The sequence below is a fragment of the Eublepharis macularius genome, chromosome 13 (assembly GCF_028583425.1).
Source record: "Eublepharis macularius isolate TG4126 chromosome 13, MPM_Emac_v1.0, whole genome shotgun sequence".
Taxonomy (NCBI): Eukaryota; Metazoa; Chordata; class Lepidosauria; order Squamata; family Eublepharidae; genus Eublepharis; species Eublepharis macularius.
In genome coordinates, this window is record NC_072802.1 from 72,187,348 (window position 1) to 72,213,087 (window position 25,740).

At 46.7% G+C, this 25,740-nt stretch overlaps 1 protein-coding gene across 4 annotated transcripts in view; it reads left to right on the plus strand.

Annotated features, from left to right (window-relative positions):
* ACACB (acetyl-CoA carboxylase beta) overlaps nucleotides 1-25,740 on the plus strand; it is a 69,502-nt gene that overhangs the window by 19,288 nt on the left and 24,474 nt on the right. For 2 of the 4 annotated variants that reach the window (XM_054996841.1, XM_054996844.1), the window contains 20 exons: nucleotides 492-602; nucleotides 4,060-4,269; nucleotides 5,188-5,358; nucleotides 6,120-6,281; nucleotides 7,352-7,515; nucleotides 8,378-8,528; nucleotides 9,446-9,549; nucleotides 9,932-10,013; nucleotides 10,186-10,331; nucleotides 12,024-12,174; nucleotides 12,999-13,133; nucleotides 15,241-15,387; nucleotides 17,049-17,237; nucleotides 17,428-17,528; nucleotides 18,783-19,086; nucleotides 19,737-19,850; nucleotides 21,301-21,414; nucleotides 21,594-21,683; nucleotides 22,204-22,322; nucleotides 25,208-25,345. In XM_054996841.1, coding sequence (XP_054852816.1) covers nucleotides 492-602; nucleotides 4,060-4,269; nucleotides 5,188-5,358; nucleotides 6,120-6,281; nucleotides 7,352-7,515; nucleotides 8,378-8,528; nucleotides 9,446-9,549; nucleotides 9,932-10,013; nucleotides 10,186-10,331; nucleotides 12,024-12,174; nucleotides 12,999-13,133; nucleotides 15,241-15,387; nucleotides 17,049-17,237; nucleotides 17,428-17,528; nucleotides 18,783-19,086; nucleotides 19,737-19,850; nucleotides 21,301-21,414; nucleotides 21,594-21,683; nucleotides 22,204-22,322; nucleotides 25,208-25,345 — 2,903 coding nt within the window. Of the gene's footprint in view, nucleotides 1-491; nucleotides 603-4,059; nucleotides 4,270-5,187; nucleotides 5,359-6,119; nucleotides 6,282-7,351; nucleotides 7,516-8,377; nucleotides 8,529-9,445; nucleotides 9,550-9,931; nucleotides 10,014-10,185; nucleotides 10,332-12,023; nucleotides 12,175-12,998; nucleotides 13,134-15,240; nucleotides 15,388-17,048; nucleotides 17,238-17,427; nucleotides 17,529-18,782; nucleotides 19,087-19,736; nucleotides 19,851-21,300; nucleotides 21,415-21,593; nucleotides 21,684-22,203; nucleotides 22,323-22,853; nucleotides 22,878-25,207; nucleotides 25,346-25,740 lie in introns of all 4 variants that reach the window. The other 2 variants (XM_054996842.1, XM_054996843.1) reach the window with 2 other exon arrangements.

The window sequence follows — 25,740 nt, forward strand, 5'->3', positions numbered from 1 at the left end:
GAATTTAATCTTTGCAATTAAAACAAAAATTATCTGACAACACAGAATGGCAGTTAGAGATTTTTTTTTTATCCTGAGGGGTAAAATTTTCCTATCCTGAGAAGTAAAGAGGGAATTTTCTTTATCCTGAGAGGTAAAAAGACCTGAGGTGTTTTCTTAGTTCTGAGCTCTGCATACTTTTAACAGGCCAATAAGATCTTTATAACTACATAAGCCCATCTCCTTCCTCCACTGTTGAGTAATAGCCAAGAGATTTTCAGTTGGATGTTGAGATCAGCTTTCCTCGCCTGTACTAAGACGAGCAACTTTGGGGCAAGGGAGTTTGCTGCCATAGAAGGCCGAAAAAACCCGATGCTGGCCACAGTGAAATTGAGAGCAGTAAAAGCCTCCTTGGTGTTTCTGTGGTTTGCTTTATTCACAGCTGGGGTTATGTGCAAACTTCATTTGGTTCTCTGCTTTTAAATCGTCCCCCCCCCCCGTCTTCTCCTCAGGCTGCTGAGAGAATTGGCTATCCTGTGATGATCAAGGCCTCTGAGGGCGGTGGCGGCAAAGGGATTCGGATCGCCGAGGGAGCAGAAGAGTTTCCTGGTCGCTTCAGACAAGTAAAAAAAAGGGCCCTGTTGTCGCTTTCCGCTGCCTTGCTGATTTATCATGTTCTCCTCTCTTAGATAAAATGTTACTGTGGAGGACTTTCAATTCCTCTGCCCTCAAGTCCTCAGAGATACTTTGGGGGTTGTGTAGGCACACAGTAGGGCCTTTCCCTGCCTCCTCAACTCTGGGGGGCTTGTGAAGGAAGCTGTTCCCAGAAGACTTGCTTGTTCTTAAGCACCGTATCATCATTCCCCCCCTTTGAAACATCTAGTTAAACTGTTCACAGCTAATTCAATATTATTGTCATTTCTGTGACTCTTTTACTGGATTTTTAAAGTATTCTAAACGAGTTCAAGTAGGTGCACTACACATACAAACTTGGAGAGTCCAGTAGGACCTTTAAGACTAACCAACTTTACTGTAGCACAAGCTTTCGAGAACTGCAATTCTCTTCATCAGCTGCATCATCAGCTTTTGAGAACCACAGCTCTCTTCATCAGATGCATCTGTAGCATAAGCTTTTGAGAACCACAGCTCTCTTCATCAGATGCATCTGTAGCATAAGCTTTCGAGTCATAGCTCTCTTCGTCAGATGCATCTGTAGCATAAGCTTTCGAGAACCACAGCTCTCTTTGTCAGATGCATCTGACGATGAGAGCTGTGGTTCTCAAAAGCTTATGCTATAGTAAAGTTGGTTAGTTTTAAAGGTGCTACTGGACTCTTTTCTACTTTGCTACTAGAGACTAACACGGCTAACTCCTCTGGATCTACGTACGAACTTGACGCTGAAGTGCCAAGTCAGTGAAGCTCTGAGGGGCAGGAGGTCCTCACAAACTGGAAAATCTGCAGTAAAAGGGGAAGACGCGTTCCAGGTGGTCTCCAGTTGGTAGAACTGCCTGCAAGCTACTCTTGCAGGCAGCTCTACCCTCTGGTTCTGCTTCACAAATAAAAGTGTTTCTGCTCACAAGGATCATATTGTCACTCGTTGGGGCTGTCGCTGTGTTGTTTTGCACAAACCACACAACACAGAATAGCATATAACACGGACTGAAAAAGTTGAGATTAATTCAGAAATCACATTCACATTTGTATTAGCAAGATCTGGGTCCAGTAGCACCTTAAAGACCAATTAAATTTCCAGGGTATGAGCTTTCTAGAGTAAAAGCTCTGTAAAAATCATGCCCTGGAAATCCAGTTGATCTTTAAGGTGCTGTTGGACCCGGATCTTGCTCTTCAACTGCAGACCAACATGGAGAACCACCTGAAACTAGATTTATATTAAATTCTCTTACCTGAACCAAAACTTTGTTTTTTCCTGCATGGAGTTTTAGGCTCCCTTCCCCCCAACTCAACCCAGATTAAATTTACGGGTGTGCTGATGTGTTCCTAACAAACAGCAACCGAGCCATTTACTTTTAGTGTGGAATTTGTCCTTGGAAGAGGTATTAAATCATTAACAGGAGTAGATATGCAGTCCTTGATCTCTCTTCGTTTCTTAGGGCAGGGTTTTCCTAGTTTCTGAGATCCGTTTCCACAGGGCCTTTTGTTTTCTGCAGACACCACCCCCCACCCGTTTATCTGCCAGGAAATCCCTGTGTGTTTCACAAGAGTTTTGGAAATACCCTGGGGTGGGCACTCAGTTTGTCCAGGGGACTGGCCAGGTCATTTGACCCTCAGAAATGCTCCACGAGATATTAGTAGAGAATTTAAGGTCGAGCTATGCTTTGTTTTCTTGGCTGGAAATGGTCCTGGTTTGTGTGTGTGTGTGTGTGGGGGGGTCCTATCCAAATCAAGTCTCGGCAGCACTTGGGAACAGTTCCTAGAGGCTTCCATCTGATTGAGAGGAATGAAACTTGGATCAGGGAAACCTCAACCCAACTTCTTAAAAAGCATGATGTCTGGTCTGGCCCCTAGAGCGTTTACATTTGGGGGGCTTGTTTACTATGCTCTGCTTTCCATCCTAACACCCAGAATTAGATCAGTGTGCAGAAATCCTCAGGCACAGTTGTGGATCTGGGGGGTGGGGGCTAGGGTAGTATTCAACGCAGACATTAAAAGAAAAATAGAGCAGGACATCTCTGACTTCCTCCCAAAAGCAGGCACAGGGAACTGTCATTCAAGCAAACCATCATCTCTCCTGGAGCTGCCAACAGGGTTACGTTGAGGAGGTGGGAAAGGAGCGGTCACTCCCGCAGTCACTGAGGTTCCCTAACAGCAGATGTTTAGCCTACAAGGGTTTGGGTTGGGGCAAACTGGGGAGTTAAAATGGCTCAAGAGCAGGCTAAACTGAGTGGTTCCTGCCGTGCTACAAGTTAGCACAGCAGGAGCCCTGCTGCTCAGATGCAGACAGCAATGCAGTTGTCACACGTGTCTGCCTACATATCTGCCATGAGTATTTTTCTGTATTCTGTGCTCTGTACTGATCCTCTGAGAGTACAGAAGTTGCATATCAGTGGCCTGTTTGGCTGGGAGTTGCTTATCTTACAGGTGCCTGCTGTGGTGTCTACTTTAGTTTTCACAGCTGCTTGAGAAATGTGTCCTGGAGGGCCGGCTTGAGCCTGGGAACTACAAATGACTTCATCTCTCCTCCAGTTCTTCTTTTCTCCTATCTCAAACCCCCTCCCCCACCCCTTCCTGGCTCTTTCGTGCCAGAATCCTAACCATCCATATCCTACAGGCAGGAACTTTCCCTATAACTAACCCCTCCAACGTTATACACTTCACTTCTGCCAATACCCTTGTGTATGTATGCTGATACTGATGGATCTCTATTAAAGTAACTTTAACTCATTCCCTGGAGTGTGTGCAGTGGGGTACTATGGGGATCGAGCTGCCAGAACCTGACAGCAATGCTGAGCTGACATCCATTGTTGTTGCTGTGGAAGAGGCCCAGCCAAGTGCTGCTGGAGTCTCTGGGAGGAATGGCCCACTGGGAAATGTCTCTGTATGTTAAGTGGCCTGTGGTCACCCCCCACACCTGGTCTTGGCTGACGAAGGGAGGAAGGTGCTCCTTAAGTATCTTGCCTGGCACATGTGCACTTCTTCAGGTTTCCCACGCCCATGGAGGGGGCACATCTTAAGAAGCAACACACTCCAGTAGCTGTGAATTGTAGCAGGAGATCAGTAGTGATGGGCAACGCTTGTTCATGGTTGCTGACTTTCTACTTATGGACTCCTGATAAGCTTCCTAGGTGCCCCCTCCCTGGATACAGTTTGCGATCCACGACCTTTGGGTAATCTTGGGTTTAGTTTTTTCTCACTTCCCCCTTCTCGTATTGAGAACCAGTCTGGACGAATTGGTTAGATGGTGAGATTTCAAATCCCCACTCAGCGTGAAGCTCCTTGCGTGATCTTGGGCACACTCTCAGCATTTCGGGGTGTTTGTGAGCGTGAAATTGGATGACCCCTATTTAGACTTGGAGAAGGGCAGGGTACGAATCTGAATGGTAACAGTGGCGTCCGCAATAGGTGCAGAGCGAGGCTCCGGGATCCCCGATCTTCGTGATGAAGTTCTTGCAACACGCCCGTCACCTGGAGGTCCAAGTCTTAGCCGATCAGTACGGGAACGCCGTGTCATTGTTCAGCCGAGATTGCTCCATCCAGCGAAGACACCAAAAGATCATTGAAGAAGCTCCGGCGACTGTAGCGCCTCCTCCTGTGTTCGACTACATGGAGCAGGTGAGCACAGCCGGATTTTCCCATCAGCGGCATGTGAATGGATGGTGATTGTAAGCAGCCAAGAAGTAAGCTTGAAGGTGAGCTGATGTGGTAACAGTGACCACAGCAAGTTCTTTCCCTGGGGAATGATTCTCACCTTCACCGCTTGGAGCCTGAGAGCCAAGCTACAAGTGACGCCTGCCACAGGTTGGACACTTGTCAGCTTCCCTCAAGTTTTGATGGGAAATGTAGGTGCCCTGGTTTTACAGCTTGGCTCTCCATTACAGCTGCAAGACCAAGACGCCTACATTTCCCATCAAAACTTGAGGGAAGCTGACAAGTGTCCAACCTGTGCAAGGCGTCACTTGTAGCTTGGCTCTGAGTTGCAAGCTGGGACTTCCTCCAGTTCAAATGTTGCCTGCGACATGAATCACAATGATGTTAGGCAAGCCACCCGTGTTATCTCTCCCCCACATCTGCAATGTGGAAAAAACCACTGATCTCCTTTCCAGGATGGGTTACAACACGGTAATTTATGTGAACCACGTTGAATACTCCCTAAAGCACTGTGTAAATGCTGCTGCTACTCCAGTCCTGTTAACCCCCCCCCCACGCGAAGTCACAGTGATGACACCAGCTCACACACCCCCTCCCTTTGTTTGTATTACGGCTGGGAAGAATGGCGGGAGCTACCATCTTGGGATTTTAAATGTATTTATTGCTGATTTGGTTTTTATGTATTTAAATAGTTTATTTTTGTATTATTACATTGTTGTAACCCACCCTGAGCCTGCTTGTAGGGCGGGCGGGCTAGAAATCAAATAAATTATTATTAATTATGAACTGGTGGGGCACTGAGTGAGACAGGATGCTGCAGCAGATGGACCGCTGGTCGGATCCCACAGAGCACCTCTTATGTTCTTTCTCCCCCCCCCCCAGTGTGCAGTACGTCTTGCAAAAATGGTGGGCTATGTCAGTGCGGGGACCGTGGAATACCTCTACAGTGAAGACGGAAACTTCCACTTTCTGGAGCTTAACCCCCGCCTGCAGGTGGAACACCCCTGTACGGAAATGATCGCGGATGTTAACTTGCCTGCTGCTCAACTCCAGGTAACTAGCCGATGCCTTCAACCGGTTTCCATCCTTGTGGAGAACTGGGTCATAAACGACGCTTGAGTTTGATCGAAGCAGAGTCTTTGCAGGCGTAATGCAAAATGGCTAGTAAGATCCCCCATGAAAATTTGAAGCTGCCTCGTAGCATTGGTCCGTCTAGGCTTTGTTCAGTGTTACTCTGATGTTCGCTCTTGTTTCTCTGCCTGACACCCTGGTCTTTCTCAGCACCCACTGCATGAGATCGCAGGGGCTGAACCTGGGACCTTGTATGTATGAAGCAGCCCTTTGCCACCAGTCCATCTAGTTCAATGTTGTCACCTCGGTCTGGCGGCTGCTCTTGAGAGCTTTTCCCAGCTCCTGTGACCTGAGAGTGGTTCTGTGGAGGTGCCCGAGGTTGAGTCTTGGACCTTCTGCAGGCAAAACGGACGCTCCGTCGTTGGGCTATAGTTCCTTCCTTTTTAGTACAGAGCTTGGTTAAAGCCGGTACAGATCCCCGGTTAAGGTTGGGGCTTCATACGAGAGAGAAGGGGCAAGCCGAGACAAAATCGATTCACTGGTCCACTTCTGATCTCTGGTGTCTAAAACTGCCCTAGGAGGAAAGATTCACATTTTGTAAGACAAAATAAGACTTGCTCTTTTTCTTTTTTTAAAGCAAGTATTCAAGATCCAGGAAACTCGCAGGAAAATTTTAAGAAATTGTGTTACTTTGTGCGGTTGTGCAGGAAGTTGTATTTCCCCCCTTCTGTTCCTCCTCTTAGATTGCCATGGGTGTGCCTTTGCACAGAATGAAGGACATCCGTGTCCTCTATGGGGAGCCCCCCTGGGCAGATACCCCCATCCCCTTTGAGAGCCCCGGCAATGTTCCAGTCCCCCGAGGCCATGTGATTGCCGCCAGAATCACCAGTGAAAACCCTGACGAGGTGTGTTGGTGGAACTCCCAAAGCTTTTCTCCTCCGTATCTTAAATGGGGGGGGGCAGGTTGGGGGTGCTGGCGATGGATCCCATTGCCTAAGTAGTAGGCCGTGCAATTTAAAAGCCTTTGATCAAGAAAGTTCATAATTGCTGTGGAAATTGAGTCGAGTTGCCTGTTGTAGAATTCTGCTTCCAGAATCTGGGTCTACAAGGCATTCTGAATGTTTGGTAGGTGGGTGGACTCTGAAGAGGGAAGGCTATGGGTCAGAAGGGCTGGGGTGGAGATTATTTTGTTCAGAGCACTTATGGGCCACCACACGGAAGCCGTTAACAGACAAAAAGAAAACCAGCAGAAAAGCACTTAACAAGCACAGAAGTAAAGCCGTGGAGGGCAGAGTAAGGAGCTGCACGAGCAGGGAAGCCCAGTCTTCTGGCTGCCGGGCAGTCGTCCCCTCCTCTGGTTTGGAAGAATATATCGGGCACAGCTTTAAGAGCGCCTCTGTTGTCATGCAGACTGGAAAGTAGGGTTGGAGTTGGTTTGCTTTTGCCTAATTCTGTAATGCCCCAAGCTTCGGGGGAAATGAAAGCCGTTTGCTTCCATCGCTTAGTAGAAGTGAGTAGCCGTGTTGGCCTGCAATGGAACAGCAGGACTTGAGTCCGGTGGCACCTTAGAGACCAACCAGATTTTCAAGGTGTAAAGCTTTCTAGGGTCAGCGCTCCCTTCTTCAGACGCAAAGCATTCCTACTCGTGTCTGAAGAAGGGAGCTCTGACACTCGAAAGCTTACGCTCTGAAAATCTGGTTTGTCTCTTAAGGTGCCACCGGACTCAACATATTGCTTAGTAGCTTCCAAGTCCTCCTGCAGTTGGGTCCTTGCAGGTGGGTTTCTGCTTTCCCAGGCAGAAGAGGCCTTCCGCTGACCCGAGAAGGTCAAAGAGCCTTTTGTGTCACACGAGAGCTCTTTTTGTTCCACCTTTAGCGGAACAGAGGCTCGGGACCCAGCCTCGTGTCTGTCATGTTTCGGTTGCTAACCTCTGCCTCCCCTTCTGCTCCCCCCATACCTGTCGTTTTGTGTTTAGGGTTTCAAGCCCAGCTCTGGCACGGTGCAGGAGCTGAATTTCCGCAGCAGCAAGAACGTCTGGGGGTATTTCAGTGTGGCAGCCACTGGTGGTTTGCACGAGTTCGCAGATTCCCAGTTCGGCCACTGTTTCTCCTGGGGCGAGAACCGTGAGGAGGCCATCTCGTCAGTATTGGGAAGAATGGGGGACCCTGTTTGGGTGGAAAGGCGGCATAGTAGTGTTTTAAATAAATCAACAAAATAACATTTTGATTTACAAATACTCTTGGGATACTTGTTAACTTTGAAGCCAGAACTGAATGCATCTGCCCCTGCCCCGTTGTTCTTTCTCTTACCCAGTAATGTCTAGTAAGCTAACCTACGTGAAGTATTGGTGACTCTGACAACAGCCGGTAAACTGCAGTTTGGGGCTAAGAAGCTTGTAGCATAATGGAGTGGCATTAAATGAGTTCTTTGATGTTATGGGAGAGGAAACATGGTGCTAATGATGTGCTACAGGGCTTTTTTCTGGGAAAAGAGGTGGTGGAACTCAGTGGTGGAACTCGGGACCACACAATGACGTCACTTTGGGTCAGCTGGAACAAGTGGGGAGTTTTTTAAAGTTTAAATCGCCCTCGGCGAATATGGTCACATGGCCAGTGGTCCCGCTCTCTGATCTCCAGACAGAGGGGAGTTTAGATTGCCCTCCACGCCACAGCAGCACGGAGGGCGATCTAAACTCCTCTCTGTCTGGAGATCAGGGGACAGGGACAGGGTCATGTGATCATTTTCAAGAGGTGGCGGAACTCCGTTCCACCGCGTTCCAGCTGAAAAAAAGCCCTGATGTGCTGTGACATTTAGTTCCAGCTCTGAAATTTTGTGATAATTCAGGAATGATAACATTTAAACTGCTTTACCTATAATTTTGAACAAATCAAGTTTACTTTTTGATAAAGGCAAATTTGGGGGGAGCAGAAGGGAAGGGGTGTAGCTTTTAAATCCTTCAACACATCCCAAATGCATTTTAACAATGTATTTCGTTTTTCAGAAACTTGGTGGTAGCTCTGAAAGAGCTGTCCATCCGAGGAGACTTCAGAACAACCGTTGAGTATCTGATCAAACTGTTGGAGACAGAGAGTTTCCAAAACAATGAGATTGACACCAGCTGGCTGGATCACTTGATTGCAGAGAAAGTGCAGGTACTCACACTACAAGAATGCAAAGATACTTGTATAAACCTAACACATCTGTGTCTGTAACATTCGTAATGCTTCTTATATAATAATAATAATAACATTCAATTTATATACCGCCCTTCAGGACAATGCCCACTCAGAGCGGTTTACAAAGTATGTTACTATTATCCCCACAACAATCACCCTGTGAGGTGGTTGAGGCTGAGAGAGCTCTGACAGAGCTGTGACTGACCCAGGGTCACCCAGCTGGCTTCTAGAGGAGGATGTGGGGAATCGAGCACGGTTCTCCAGATTAAAGACCTGCTGCTCTTAACTACTACACCAAACTGGCTCTCAAAGATTTAAGGGTGAAGAATACTAAAGAACTGGGGAACCTTTAAGTAGGTGATGGATAATACCTGCTCAGTCCTGCTATCTCATACCAGCTATCCTAGCCATCAAAATCCAGTTATTTTCTTGGAGTCACAAAGCTTTGGGGCAGCATTTTCCATCCCTTCTCAAATCTTTCTTCATTCACCCTGGCATGCACATGGGGGAAACAGATGGTAAATGTGAAGGTCCACCTTGGGAGAAGGTTTGGGGTAAGGCCAATGAGAAGAGTCAAGTTTCAGTCTGCTCTGGTCACTCTGACTCTGGTCACTCACAGGTCTTCTAGGTCAAAGACCAGTGTCTTGAATTGTACTGGGATTGCTATGGGGTAGCCAGCGAAGGCAGGGGGCATGTGAAGCAGTACAGGCCGTCCCCATCAAGTGGTTGTTCTCCAAGAACGGGAGGTCCTGATCGGTCTTCAAGGAGTAGCCCGTGAGGATTTAATACTAGCCTTTCCCTAAGGTTATGGGGTGTAAATGCTGGGCACTTGCTCTGAATTCTGGCTCCGTGTGCGAAGAATCTGTCGTCATTTCCCCCCCGCTGCTGTGTAGGCAGAGAAGCCAGACACCATGTTGGGTGTGGTCTGTGGCGCTCTCAACGTAGCCGACACCTTGTTCAGGACGTGCATGGATGACTTCCTGCATTCTCTGGAAAGGTACGGGGCAACCTGGAGAAATGGTGCGGGGTTGAATTTCTCTGCTGCATCACCACCCAGGGCTGGGTGGCTTCTGATTAAAGGCGCATCAGGTTCGGAATTGGACGCATGATCAGTCAGTGAGCTGAGATCAGTCAGGAGATCTGTGTGTCACAAACCCATATTGCACATGTATTAGACTTGCACCTTTTTATTGTGTACTGTCCTAAGGTGGGATAACATTGCTTCTCAGAGGCGTGGGTTCTGGCTGCCGCTACTGAGCTCAGATATGTGAATGCTTTCAACGTTTTGTAATATGATGACCTGCTTCCACTGGGGAGAAAAAGATACCTTGTAAGACTGTGATGCACAGAGAGAATTAAAAGATTTGCTCATCTTTCAGAGGTCAAGCCCTGCCAGCGGCTTCCCTTCTGAACACTGTTGCTGTGGAACTTGTTTACGAAGGCATGAAATACGCTCTTAAGGTAAACGCCCACAAGGAGCTGACTCTCACGTAGGCTGGGATAGAAAATGTGTGTGAGCCGGTTGGAGGGAAAGGGGTGATGTCCCCCCCCCCCCATTTTTACATAGACATGTCTAAATCTGAGCCTTTTGAAGGATGCAAAAGCTGTCTTTGTCTTCTGTGACCCTTGGAAGGTTGCCCGGCAGTCGCTGACCACTTACGTGATCATCATGAATCATACCCACATCGAGATCGACGTGCACAGGTTGAACGACGGGGGACTTCTGCTCTCCTATGATGGCAACAGTTACACCACATACATGAAAGAAGAAGCGGACCGGTAGGCAGTGGGCTTCTTGGGTCCCTCTGTGTGTGTGTCCCTTTCAGCATTTCAATCGGGCTGGAACAGGAAGAGAAGTTATTTATGGCATGTGTGCGAAGGACAGTTTTTGGTTGCTCTTTTCTCCTCTGGCACCCCCACCTCCAGCCTTCAGAGGACTCCTGCTCCTTCTCCCCATTCCGTATCCCTTCTCTCATGCCGCTTGATGCCCTCTCTCTCACTTTTTTCAAATCTCCCCTTAATGGCCCTCTTTGCTGCAATCCACTAGAGCTGCTGACACATAGTGGTCGGGCTGTGAGTCAGCACTCTGCTGGTTCAAATCCCACTACTGCCATGAGCTCTGCAGGTGGCCTTGGATAAGACACTCCTCTCAGCTCAGCCCCCCCAGCTGTCTTGTGGGGATAATAATCACGCTGACTTCGTTCACCGCTCTGAGTGGCACACTCATCGGTCCAGAAGGGCGATGTATAAGCAGTTGTTATTATAAGGGAGCTGCTGCAGAATAGTAGGCAAGTGTTTGGGCTGTGGATCAGCACTCTGGCGGTTTGAAGCCTGCTGCTGCTCTGAGCTCTGCAGGTGGCCTTGGGTCAGCCGCTTCTGTGGGAATGATAATACACTGACTTTGTTCACCGCTCAGAGTGGGGCACTAATCTATCTAGAAGAGCAGTATATAAGTGCACTGTTATTATTATTACTATTGTTATTGTCCCTCTTCTCTACTAAAACTGCGAGTGAAATTAGCTTGAGTTTCTCCCTGGTTTCATTTCATCTTCTCCCGACTCCCCTTCTTGCCGTTAGTTGTTGTGTCTCAAATTTGAGACTGCAAGCTTTGGTGGAAGCCGGGCTCCTTGTACTTGAAAAGCATTATGCACTTTACCTTTTCCAATACTGCCCCCCTTCTATTTATTTTTCCCAAATTTATCATCTTAAAAATCACATCCACAAATAGTTTTGGAGATAGCAAAACTAGAAATATAATGTTTGTTAAAATATTATAGGTGCTGTAGAGAAAAATGGAAAATGAAACTTGTATTGTTTTTGTTATTTCTAATCTTTTTCTTTCTTTCTTTGTATTCTTTTTTCTTTACTGTTTTCTTTTAGTTCTTTGCCCTTTTTACTGGGCTTTTAATCTTGCAAAGAAAATAAACATTTCTCGAAAAAAAAGAAAGCATTGTGCATTTTGACAGGGCTATACAGGGCTTTTTTTTAGCTGGAACGTGGTGGAACGGAGTTCCGGCACCTCTTTAAAATGGTCACATGGCCGGTGGCCCCGCCCCCTGATCTCCAGACAGAGGGGAGTTGAGATCGCCCTCTGTGCTGCTGGTGGGGCCACCGGCCATGTGACCATTTTCACTGAGGGCGATTTAAACTTTAAAAAACTCCCCCCTTGTTCCAGCTGATCCAATGTGACTTCATTGTGCAGTCCTGGAAGCGTGTGCGCACTTTGTGTGTGTGCATGTGGTACCGGGGCAGCACCTCCTGTCAGGAGTTGCCCCCTGTGCTGGCAACACACTGAGTTCCACCACCTCTTTTCCCAGAACAAAAGCCCTGGGGCTATATAAGTGTAGTGTGTGGCAATTGTCCACATTTAATGGCACTTAGCTTAATAAAAGCAAAGATCAGTAGGTGCTGTTCTTGACAACCGGCAGCCCATGTTTCTTACCTCTCCCTCTCCCTCTTTTTCGCCTTCAGATACCGTGTCACGGTGGGAAATAAAACCTGTGACTTTGAAAAGGAGAATGACCCAACCTTACTCCGGTCCCCTTCTACTGGAAAGCTGCTGCAGTACACCGTAGAAGATGGGGGCCACATCTGTGTGGGTGAAAGCTATGCAGAGATAGAGGTAGCCACAGAAATCAGAGCGCCTGAAAAACATTTCCCAGAATTTTACTGAGCTGCCTTGCTCTTGGGAATGTAAGGTGGCAATTGTTTGTAAAAGTAAAAATAATGCAGGTTGTATCTGGTGAAATTCGCCTTTTTCTTGGACTGAAGTGGATGTGAAGCAAAGGATGTCAAGAAATAAATCACTATATCTAATAAGAATAATAACTCTTCATATTTGTATAGCACTTTGAGTATTCAAAATGCTTCATACACACTGCAGTGGCTTCAGATGCTACGAGGGGTGAAGTAGGGTCCGCAGACTTCCCTCCCACATTGTTTCACTTTCAGAAATGGCTGTGGGTGTGGCGGGGGGGGGACAGGTTGCCCCGTCTTCAAGGTCCATAAGTCCATCCCAGTGCCCCCTCCTGCAGTTTTTTCTGCTGACAAAAACAGTTGGGGGGTGGGGGGAGAGACCAAAGCCCTTCTGTCTTCCTTGCAGCTTTTGGAGCAACACAGAGCGATCGGGAGGGTTTTAAAGATCAATCTCTGCAGCTGTGACCTGTGTGGTTCCTGTGACCTGAGTCATGTCACACGTAATGTGTATTTTGACCCCGAGACTTTACTGTACAAGCGACAGAATCCATTCTGGCTTCTTGGTGGGTCCATTCAGGATTAGAGGCTTCATTCATTTGTCATGAAAGCTGTGTGTCTCAGGACGGTGAATGCAGATTCCTCTCTCACACACATGATGTCAGCGGCGGGGATTGCCACAGACCTCTGCATAGGTGGCTGCAGAAGAAGCCGCCCCCTCTGCTTAATGGGATGTTTTCCCTCTCTAATAAGGTAATGAAGATGGTGATGGTCTTGGATGTGGAGGAATCGGGCGTCATCCACTACATGAAGCGGCCAGGCACCTTGCTGGAGGCGGGCTGTGTCATCGCGAGGCTCGAACTGGACGACCCCAGCAAAGTCCATCTGGTGAGCGGGAAGGCTGCCCGGAGAAAACCAGCCTGCTTGCCTTATTTAAAAACAATTACCAATGGCTTTTACCTCCAGAAACAATTGGGGAGGGTATAGAAGGCATTTGTAATAAGTTTTGATTCTTTTAAGCCATATGTCTTTAGGTGTTTTTATTGAATTACTTTATATATATAATTTAAAATGTGTTTTAACATTCAAATGTTTTAGTGTTCAATGCCTTGGGAGACTTATTTAGGTGGAAAGGCAGCATAAAAATGTTTTAAGTAAATAAATAAATTTTGGGGGTCAGTTCTGGCTGAAAAATGAAATAAAAATCAGCTGCTCTGAGTGTACATAGCATAGCTTTTGTTCATACTTGCAGGAATTTAAAGAAAGTCTTTTTGTGAAATAGAGGCACGCTGGACATCAGCTGGATCTTAAATTCAGCAAATATTTTTGTATCCATCTTTTTATGGTATCAAAAGCACCAATTACGGTAGCACAACAGAGAGAGGAGAAAGGATCAGGCCAGGAACCAGAGTGACTCTAAGAATAGTCCAAAGACACAGGGTGCTGTTGGGCAGGTGAAATGAAGCGGGGCCAGCCCTGAAGCCCCCTGGACGGGAGATGTGATGTGCCCTTCTTGACCCCCACTTACTTACTTACTCTGTTTCTGTATCTCATGCTCTCACACATTCTTATCCATTAAAAACAGAGAATACTGTGGCATCTGTGAAATGTTTTGAAACATAAGAGTACAGAGAAAGCATTTAAAATGACTTCAAGGGTACAAGGTGACATTGCAAAGGAAAAATAAATAATAATAATAACAACAACATTCGATTTATATACTGCCCTTCAGGATAATTTAACACCCGCTCAGAGTGGTTTACAAAGTATGTTGTTAACATCACCACAACAAAACACCCTGTGAGGTGGGTGGGGATGAGAGAGCTCCTAGAAGCTGTGACTGACTTCAAGTGGAGGAGTGGGGAATCAAACCAGGCTCTCCAGATTAGAGTCTAGCTGCTCTTAACCACACTACACCAAACTCGCTCTAATTTCTACCTATTTCCTACCTGTTCAAAAGTGGTTTAGCAAAATATGATATCATTTAATCGTCTGAATGTAAGAGAGCAGCTCAAACAGACATCAACATCAAGGAAAGCTTTTTAAGCACTATTTAGAAAAGAACAGCATCATTGTCCTTTTTTATTGTGTATTGAAGACAGCCCAGTCTTTATGGCATTCTGCATATCTCTGTATGTTAAAATTATATACATATACAAGTTAAGAACCATATAACTCTAACCCCCTGATGATGAGATGAAATGGAACCTTGTCCTCATTAGGACAATACATATCTAGGTCTCACAAACCTCTTTGTAACTTAGAACTCATAGAATTTGGTGTAGTGGTTAAGAGCGCGGGACTCTAATCTGGAGAGCCGGGTTTGATTCCCCACTCCTCTGCTTGAAGCCAGCTGGGTGACCTTGGGCTAGTCACAGCTCTTCCAGAGCTCTCTCAACCTCCCACCCACTTCACAGGTTGTTGTTGTTGTTGTTGTTGTTGTTATAGACTTAGTGCTGGAAGGTATGCCAAAGGTCATCTAGTCCAACCCCCTGCACACAGGAAATTCACAGCTACCTTCCCTAATGATCCCTGCTTTTTGCCCAGAGGAAGGCAAAAATCCTCCAGGATCCCTAGCCAGTCTGGCAAGGGGGGGAATTCCTTCTTGACCCCAAGGTGGCAGTTGACATTACCCTGGGTGTATAAGAAAGGGCCACGAGAGCCTAGCTCCGGCTCCTCCCTTCATGCCCCCCCTCTCTTAATTTGTGTAGATTCATACTGAGTCGTAGAATCAGCATTGCTGACAGAGGGCCATCTAAGCCCTGCTGAAAATCCTCCAGAGAACGTGAGCCTGCCACCTCCCAAGGAAGACTGTTCCATTGAGGAACTGCTCTAACTTTTAGGAAGTTCTTCCTAATGTTTAGCTGAAAACTCTTTTGGTTTAATTTTAACCCGTTGGTTCTGGTCCGACCCTCTGGGGCAACAGGAAACTACTCTGCTCCGTATCCTGCTCTGAAGGATTTTTTCTCTCTCTGCTCCTCAATATCTGCCATAGGCCCAGTTATACACAGGTGGACTCCCTCCGCAACAGCCCCTTCCCATCCTCGGAGAAAAACTGCACCAGGTCTTCCATACTGTGCTGGAGAATTTAATGAACGTCATGAATGGATACTGTCTGCCCGAGCCATATTTCAGCAGCAAGGTAAGGACGTGTCCTTAGGCTGGGGAGGGGTGACTTGTTGATTTTAAACTGGGGAAATTTTGAAATCCTTCTCCAGCCTACAGGGAAAGCAAAAAGGGTCCTGGAGACTAAAGGCATCTCCATACAGACCTTGCCGACGGATTCGGAAGCAGGCTGGGTGCTCCGTTGCCGTCTCTACTTGCCCTGTCGGAAATGCTGGTGTGGTGCTGATTTTCTTTTCACGCAGACCAGCACCGCATTCCATAACTATTAACTGTGAATGCTAAGCGGAACCTCCTTGATTAGAGGTAGCATTTCTGTATGCACAGATGCTGAGATAGGAACACTGCGCTCAGTTTGTGAGCTTCTGGGGCTAGCTGGCGGCTCACTCTCGGAGGCAGAAGGCTGATCTAGGATCATGTGACGCTGCTCCTTCGTATTGAGTAGGATCGAATTGAGTTCGGTTCCTTGCTCCTGAGGAAGTCATCCGACGAAAACTGAGAAAAGCAAGCCGGCCCCGGTTTGGGCAGGGCACAGATGGGCTTGGACTTTGCTTCTTTGTTCAATCCACACAGTTTTCCCTGTGGAAAGAAGATAGTCATTTGAAATTGATATGTGAATACTATCTTTGACTTGTTGGTTCATATCTTATATGGAGTTTTCCTTCCCGACTTGGTTATAAGACATATTTAGGACCATTTTCTAGAAGAGAGAGATACTTATGGTTGGGTTGATACTTGTATGTTGCGTATCCTAGAGTTTTATTTGTATATGAATGGATGTATTCATGTATTTACATATGTATATTTTTCTGTGAAGTTACAATTATTGTATTTCTATTTCTATAGAGCACTTTGTATTAGCACTTAGTCCCTTTAAGAGTCAATATCATTTCTTGTATGGTCAGGTTGCCGCATCAGGCATGCAGTCTGCACAGCTGGCTTTCTAATAGCAATTGGTGTGTATGTGGAAGAGGGGCAGAGGTCTCGTTTCATCCGTGGTTGTGGGAAAGGGAGCTGGTTCCGTGCTGGGCTAAAGGGCCAGTAGGCTTGAACTGGTACACGTAAGGCAGCTTCTCACGAGGAGACTCTTCCAGGCCCTCCTTCTGCCTCTGGCCGCATAGGAAGCTGCTGTAGGGTCAAGCCCAAGGTGGACTTTATTGCTGGAAAGAACCTTGCTTCATCAGGCATGTGCTGTTTCCATGACGACTTTCCCCTTTGGGTTCATGATCGCTACTGTGGCTTCTCGTGGGTGGATGCTGGTTGTTTTTTTCCCCCAAATAGTCAGTCTGTGGTTTTTCTTGGAGATAGATCAAGATGGGCAGCCGTGTTAGTCTGTCTGTAGCAGTTGAAAAGAGCAAGAGTCCAGTAGCACCTATAAGATGAACAAAATTAGTGGTGGGGGGTATGAGCTTATGAAGAAGTGAGCTGTGGCTCACAAAAGCTCATATCCTACCACAAATTTTGTTAGTCTTGTAGAGATGACTGGGGAAGGCAATGGCAAACCACCCTGTAACAAAAGTCATGATGTGACGTACCCCCAAGGGTCAGTAATGACTCAGAGCTTACACCTTTACCTTTTTATAGGTGCTACTGGACTCTTGCTCCTTTCTACTGTGGTTTTTTTTTTGTTCCAGATCAATATGTCATGGAAAATCCATTTTGTAATTTTTTTTGGCTCAGATCAAAGAATGGGTCTGCAAACTGATGAAAACGCTCCGGGACCCCTCCCTTCCCTTGCTGGAGCTGCAAGAGATCATGACAAGCATTTCAGGCCGGATCCCGCCCTCTGTGGAGAAGTCAATTCGGAAGGTGATGGCCCAATATGCCAGCAACATCACCTCTGTGTTGTGCCAGTTCCCCAGCCAGCAGGTGAGGGTCATGCCAGGAGTGTTGCACCATTTTCCCCAAGCACTAGGAAGATGAGAAGGGCTCATCGCCGTAGACAATTCATCCTACCTGAAAGAACTGCTAGTGTTTGGTGAATGTTCTTAATCTCTTTGGGTATCTGTCACTCTCTCTCTGTGCCTCTCTGCTCTTTCCTTCTTTTTCTCTCTTCAAGATTGCCAGCATCTTGGACAGCCATGCAGCCACCCTGCAGCGGAAATCTGATCGCGAAGTCTTCTTCATGAACACTCAAAGCATCGTGCAACTAGTTCAGAGGTGGGTTTGGGGGAAACCGTTCCAACAGTCCCTCCTGTTCCTAGGCCCTGTGTCTTTTCTCTTTCATCCCCTGCCCCAACTAACCATCTCCTTCTTACAAGCTTTAATGTTCATCCACATTCCATGCACTCATCTTCTCCTCAGAAGTTAGAATGTTTTTGAGCGTTCCGTGACATTGCAGCAGCTTAGTGACTAGCTAGAAGGGGAGGAAATAAGCACTTACTAGTCTCGTCTGTTTAAAGATGGGGGGATGTCAGTGCCCGCTTGCCCAGTGTTCTCGTCCTGATCTAAAATATACCTTTGCCTCCTTATCCTGTGGCTGCTTTTTAATGTTAAAGTACAAGTCAAAAGATCTGATCACAGATTCTCGTTGAATACTTTTTATTTTATCGATAAGTTTAAAATTCCAAAAAAGGAATAGAAAAGAGAAAGAAAAAGAAATAAAAAAGAGAGAAAAGAACAGAAATGAAAGAAAAATGATCACAGATTCTCAACACATTTACTTTGGTCCAACCTCTGAGAAGATAAGATTTTTTGTTAAAGATTTAAAGATAGTTCAGCAAAAAGTTCACTGCTTGTCTTACTTACATCCATACTACTTGGGCTTTCTTTTTTTTTTTTTTTTACATTTTTTTAAATTTATTTTTTTAAACCAAACAAACAAACCAAAACAATGTACAGAAGTAAAATAGAACAACAACAAAGTCTTAGTGAACTATATACAATAAACGTCATGCCAATATAGTTAAAACAAAGACAACTAGCATTTTTTTTTCAATTATTTGATAGTCGTTGCTTCAAATCTGAGTAACAAAAAGTAAATGCTTAGGTGGAGAGTGATTTGTATTGGAAATGAATTCAATGAATGGTAACCATTTTGCAATAAAATCAGTTTCTTTCAAATAGTGTTCACTCTGGTATAATTCGTCATGTATTTTTTCTTGTATATAGTGGTCCCATATTTTTTCTAACCAGTTTTCTGCTGTGGGAACCGTTTTTGATTTCCAATGTAAAGCTAGCAAGTTCTTAGCTACAACCAAAAGGTTGCTAATTAGATCTTTTCTTATTTGTGGAATTGTGTGTGTGTGTGTGTGTGCGCGCGTGTGCGTGCGTGCGTGCGTGCGCACAAGCATATACTCGTCATAGAAAGTAAAGCCCTTTAAAAAGCTTGTTCTTAAAATCCGTTGCCTTGACTGCCGTAGATGTGAAAAGGGGCCTTGTTGCATTGGCATCTTCGGTCTGTTCTCTCGCCAGATACCGCAGCGGCATCCGAGGCCACATGAAGTCTGTGGTGTTAGATTTGTTGAGGCGATACTTACAGGTGGAGACTCAGTTCCAGCAAGGTAAGGCGAGCGCACGTCTTGCTCGGTGCCCTCCGGTAGCCGTTGTAAAGGCGGTCAGTGAAGAAGGATCCTCTTCTCCTCCTTTCTCAGCTCACTACGACAAATGTGTGATCAACCTGCGCGAGCAGTACATGCCCAACATGACCCCGGTCCTTGAATGCATTTTCTCCCACGCCCAGGTGGCGAAGAAGAACCTCTTGGTGACCATGTTGATTGTGAGTACACGATGGCAGGAGCAGGGGATCTCCCAGAGCGCAAGGCGGGACTTCCTGTGGAGCACGGACTCATGCTGGGAGAAAAGGGTCCTCCTCCTTTTGTGGCCCTCCCTGCAGGTGGCTTCCTAGCAAGCAGCTTGTCCGTTTCCAAAGATCCAGAAACTACAGTTAGTACAAAATGCTGCCATCCATCTGATGCCAAGAGTGAAAGAGAGAGGCTGGTGCTCAAACGATTGCACTGGTTACCTTACCTGATTCGTGGTGCTGTTTTGGACCTTTTAATGCCCGGATGGATCTGGGCCCAGAATACCTCTGGGAGCATCGCCTCCTGTACAAGCTCTCCCAGCGTTTCAGATCTGCCAGGGAGGCCCTGCTCAAGATGAGGTCTCCCGTGCATGTCAGACTGGCTTTTGGGGGGCTGACTTTCTATTGTGGAATTTGCTTCCCCAAGAGGCTGATCCTCCCTGGACTCTTTTGGCAAGATTTTTTTCCATTCTGTGTTGGAAATTGGAATTTGCTCTTTACAGCCTGACTGTCTGATGCAACGTCTGGTTTTGTGAGATGTGTTTTGATGGGAACATCTTTGAAAACATGAGTAAAAAAGCAGTCTAAAAATGGTTGCATGCCGGTGTTCATTGCTTTCTACACAGGATCACCTTTGTGGCCGAGACCCAACCCTGACCGATGAGCTGATGGCTATTCTGAATGAGCTCACGCAGCTGAGCAAAACAGAGCACTCCAAAGTGGCCCTGAGGGCCAGGCAGGTGGGTGCCGTTTGGCTTGGCTGTTTTCAAAGTGGGACATTCCGGGGCTGCTGGAATTGCTGCCCGAGCTCTAAGGCCAGCAGCACCAGAAACACTCAGCCCGTTCCCCGTGTCCTTGGGGGCCCTCCAGGTTGCTTGTGTTTCTCACAGCTCCCCCCTCCATGCCGTGTGTCAGGCTGCTTTTGAATCTGAGGAAATTTCAGAGCAATTTATAAGGTTGGATGTAACACAAAACAATATACATACTTAAATTATTTGAAGTTTCTAGTCCTCATGGCTGATTTAGGAAAACCTCAGATTCTCAGGATCAGTATTGTAGGTAGGCCTTTTGCTTTGTCTATGGAAAACTAAAGTTACTAAAAGAATGCATTTTATCTACTGCCATGCGCCAGCCTTCAGAACCTGGCAAATGGGAGACCCACGTTCAAATCCTTGCTCAGCTGGGAAGCTCACTAGGTAGCAGTCTTGGGTTATACTTTCCCTCTTACAAGCATTGTGTAGAAGTTAATTTTTAATAGGGCATCAACTGTTGCAGTGACTTGTGTTTCTCTGTTCCAGTTCTTGGTGGTTAAGATAAATAACAGAAATGCCTGAAAATGCCCAGGCATTTGATAGCTGCAAGTGGTGGAACTGGAGGAAGGAACACACCAGGGTTTGAAGTCTCAGAATCTGATAAGGTTCAGTGTCTACCACAAATCCTTCTCTTTCCACAGTAATTCCAGCCCCCTGTCGGCATAACTTTGTGGTCTTAACCAGTCAATTTCAGACTATTTTTAACACTCGATCTTGTAGGCAGAATCAGGTGTTCTGTGTTGAGTTAGCAATTCTGCTCAAATTGAGACATTTTTATTGGGAGTGATGGGATTTCAGTTGGAAAAGAGCGGCAGCACTTTTTTATATATATGATTACAGCAGCAAGACTATTATATGCTCAAAATTGGAAGAATTCGGCTCTGCCTACAATGGAGGAACGGTTGACAAAGACGATGGAGCTGGCTGAGATGGCAAAGCTCACTTCACTGATTAGAGAAAAGTCAATAAGCTCATTTGTTGATTAATGGAAGCCTTTCATAGACTATTTATATGAAACAGACAAAAAACCATTTGATGATTTCTGGATTAAGGGATTTTGACATTAGCAAAAAGAGCTGTTAATCATTACTTAGAGGAAGTGTAGATTTGACATGATACGAATATTTGTTTTGGAGAAAATTGGAAACCTTTTCGTTTAGATTATTTGTTCTTGTTGTTTTTTCTATGTTACGTGTGTTTTTGTATGTTGATTAGTTGTTTTTGTTTTATTAGTATGTGTATTGTTGTTCTTTTAGGTTTGTTTTTAATTATATAAAACTTTTAATTAAAAAAAGCAATTCTGCACAAATGGCATAATCCTGATTTTCCCTTCCTGCCTGTGGCGGCTTTGTGTATCGTGTCCCCCCCCCCTCCCCAGGTGCTGATTGCCTCCCACCTCCCTTCTTACGAACTGAGGCACAACCAGGTGGAGTCGATTTTCCTCTCAGCTATCGACATGTACGGACACCAGTTCTGCCCTGAAAACCTAAAGGTTGGCCTTGCTTGCTAACACGGTAGCAATCTGATCTCACAAGGCACATGGGTGGGGGCTGAGCTCAGTGACGGAGCACCAGCTTCAGTCCCTGGCATCTCTGGTTGAAAAGAACTTTGGGCATTAGAGTTGGCCAAAAAAATCCTTGTAATTTTTTGGTGCCCTTTCCTTCTTTTTAGAAATTGATCCTTTCAGAAACCACCATCTTTGATGTCCTCCCCACCTTCTTCTACCACTCCAACCAGGTGGTGTGCAAGGCAGCCCTGGAGGTAAGGGACACAATTTCAGGAGGTTCCCCAGTTGTGGGCCAAACCCAAAGTCGTGAAGTTTGAGGTCACCTGCTGTTGGGTTAGGGATGAATGCACAGGGTGCTGGGAGGCTGGTTTGCAATAATCTCCACCGTGGGAGAGAACTCAGTTGGAGCGACGCTGCCATGCTCAGGTGATGGTTAATAAGCCCCTGGTAAACGCAGTGGTCCCTGCCCCAGCTCCTTAGTCTGTGTGGCTCTCTGGCCTGTTGGTGCCAGGCTCTGCCTTGCGTCTCAATTCCTCCTCCTTGTGTTTGATCACAGCAGCCCCCCACCGGTCCTGATTCTGAAACACATCTACGCAGGCTTTATAGGAAAGACCTCACAGACAGGGATAGCCGATCCAGCCGTTTATTCCTTGTGTACCCTGTACTCTTTCTGCTTTTCCCTCTTGCAAATTGCATAGCGTTTTTGTATCCCATTGTGATTTTTCCCATGGGAGAGAAAATGCTGTTAAACTGTAGCTTGCCCTTCCGTCCCAGGTGTATGTGAGGAGAGCCTACATTGCCTATGAACTGAACAGCCTGCAGCATCGCCAGCTCACGGACGGCACCTGTGTGGTCGAGTTTCAGTTTATGTTGCCTTCCTCCCACCCAAACAGGTGAGCAGGGGTCAGCCCGAGCGAGTGAGGGTGCCCCCCCAGCTTCTTGTGGGTGAAGCCAGCTGTGTGACCTTGGGTCAGTCACAGCTCTCTCAGAGCTCTCTCAGCCCCACCCACCTCACAGGGTGATTGTTGTGGGGATAATAATAACATACTTTGTAAACCGCTCTGAGTGGACATTAAGTTGTCCTGAAGGGTGGTATATAAATCGAATGTTGTTGTTATTTTGGTTCTCTTCCATGTGCGTGGCAGCGGCCTTTGATTCTGGATAAAACAGAAGGAGGACAAAAATAGGGTATGGGGGTGGGGGAATGAGCCTAATAGCAGCACGTAGGACCTGCCTGCAGAAGGTCTCAGGCTAAGCCTTCATCCTGTAAACCCTGGGTGTGGTATATATGCCAGGCAGGGAAGGAGAGTCTTTGACTGAGATCCTGGGCACTCCTGCGCAGCCAGAGGTGGCAGAGCTGGTCTGGATGGACCGCTGGTCTGGCAGAGCAGAGGGCAGTTTCATGTGTTCCTATGTTTTTGCAGAGGCAGCAGCCCCGCCCTGAGCAGGTAGAGTCTCGAATTCTTTTCTTTCTGCGGCATGAGTAGCGATTTAAAAAACCAAATAATGCTGCTGCCTAAAATGCCTGGTTGCTTCCCTTTCCCCACCCCTCACCGTGGCTCTGTTCCTTTGCTAGAGAAATTTTAAGGCGAGTGTGTGTGCATGTGTTGGGGGAAGAACAAGGGCTCTCTTTTCTGATTCATGAACAAGATGAGAGAGAGAGAGGAATGGTGTGCTGAGCTTCACAGAAGCAAAAGGAGTCTGAATGGAAACTGTCCCGTGTTGAGAGGCTGTGTGTGAACTGAGGCTCCGAGGGAGTGTGTGTTTATCCAGCAACAGGCAGGACGAGCACAGTCAATGAGGAAGCCTGCAAGCCAGCGGGACTGAGGCCAGCGTGGGATTCCCCAGCTTGCATCTTTTTGCTTCCTCTTGGAAACTGACTATGTATTCTAGTACGCGTGGCCTTTAGGAGCTGTGCCTCCAGGCCAATTCCCCCCCCCCCCCGCCCCGCTTTTGGTCGATGCTTGCAAAGCGCCTCCCCCCAGCTCTTTTTTGTCCTCCTGATCCCCACTTACGTTTTCTGTTCTCTCTGCATTTATTTAGAGCTTTTAATGCAGATTAACTGTCGCATGTTGAGCAGAGCTTTGGAAGGGGGTCACGGTGGTTGTCTTGGCTCTCATGGATCTGGGGAGGTGCTCACCTGTGCAGTCATGAGGCTGCCTGGAACTCTCAACCTTTGGGACAGTAGCAAAGTGCCCTTTGTTAATTAAGAAAACTCTCTCACCGTCCCTGTCTACAAGGTTTGGGGCTGGCAAAGACAGACTTTGTTCACTGCTCTGAGTGGGGAACTAATCTGTCTAGAAGAGCGGTGTATAAGAGTACTGTTGTTATTATTAAAAACTAGCAAAATATGCATAGGTGCAGCATGTGTTGCGGCAGCCATACTGAGAAGATACCGTGGCAATGCCAGCTCTACATGGTGAATGCGGCAAGAAGACTTGCCCGAAGGCCAGTAAGCTGCCTGTGTAGCTGGCCTGTTAGAGGCGTCACGTGATTCCTTCTCAGCCTGTCAGGAAAGGGAGTGCAGACAACCGCTTTGCCTTCCAGTTGCTTCCTGAGATCAGCAGAAGGCCGTGGCACCTGCGCTTAAGGCCTGGGACTGTAGGTGGAAAGCGGCTTCTGAAGAGGTCCCAAGTGGGCAGAGAGGGGATGCCCTTGTCTTGGGGGGCCTGCACATTTCCTCTGTTGCCTCTGGCCAAAGAATTTTGAATGAACTGCATTGCGCAATAATCTTGTTGATCAGAGATCCAGAGGAGCTAGCCGTGTTAGTCTGTAGTTGCAAAATAGTCAGGAGTCCAGTAGCACCTTTAAGGCTAACCGACTTTATTATAGCATAAGCTTTCGAGAACCACTGCTCTCTTAGTCAGATGCATCGTCAGCTTTCGAGAACCACAGATGCATCTGATGAAGAGAACTGTGGTTCTCGAAAGCTGACAGTGCATCTGATGAAGAGAGCTGTGGTTCTCGAAAGCTGACGATGCATCTGATGAAAAGAGCTGTGGTTCTTGAAAGCTGATGATGCATCTGATGAAGAGAACTGTGGTTCTCGAAAACTGACAGTGCATCTGATGAAGAGAGCTGTGGTTCTCGAAAGCTGACGATGCATCTGATGAAAAGAGCTGTGGTTCTTGAAAGCTGATGATGCATCTGACGAAGAGAGCTGTGGTTCTCGGAAGCTTATGCTACAATAAAGTTGGTTAGTCTTAAAGGTGCTACTGGACTCTTTACTTGTTGACCAGAGGATACAAAAACAGGCTGAGTGCACATACCACAAGCAATGGCTCCTCTTTCAAACTACTTTCAACTCTCACCAGCCCTGCTCCAAGAGGACCAACCCCAGATGCCTCCGTGGCCCTTGACAGCCTTAGGAGCTTGATGGATCAGCCGGGTCGAGCGTCAGTGCACTGGAGTGGCCAGAGTGCTGGATTTTAACAGGGGTTCAAATTCCTGCTCAGGCTGGAACTCAGCAAGGACTGGTCATTCTCTTCTAGCCTAGACTACCTCGCAGGTTTGTTGTATGGATAAAACGAGAGAAGGGAGAATGCAGCTTTGAGGTCCTTGGAGGATGCGTAGGGTAAAACTGACTGATGGATCAGGTACCCAAAGAAATGAAGCTGGGCACCTGAGGACGTGAAAAATGCAGTATCCTGCCCCATATTTTGTTACTAGTTATTACTCTTCTTAAAAGAATAGGCATAACCATTTGAGTCTAGGAGCTGTGCTACGTCTGATTCCCCCCCCCCTTTCTTCTTTCCTTTGCCATTTGCTTTGTTTGCAGAATGTCGGTGCCGGTCAGCATCTCGAACCCAGACTTAGCCCGGCACAGCACTGAACTTTTCATGGACAGCGGCTTCTCTCCTCTCTGCCAGAGGATGGGTGCCATGGTTGCTTTCGACAGATTTGAAGACTTTACCAGGTAGCCAAGCAAAGTTTCTGGAAAACGGTGGCTGAATACTAAATAGATCCAGAAGAGTTAGCCGTGTTCGTCTGTAGTTGCAAAATAGTAAGAGAGTCCAGTAGCACCTTTAAGACTAACCAACTTTATTGTAGCATATGCTTTCAAGAGCCACAGCTCTCTTTGTCAGATGAGAGCTGTGGTTCTCAAAAGCTTATGCTACAATAAAGTTGGTTAGTCTTAAAGGTGCTACTGGACTCTCTACTATTTTGGATACTAAATGTGGCAGATGACCTGTTGTGTGGCCTTCCTATTGGTTACCCAGAAGCAAAAAAAGAAGACAGGACAGTTGCCCCAAGTGACACATCTTGGGCACCGTCAAGGGCTGGGACAGAAAATCACTGAGAAGGCCTGTC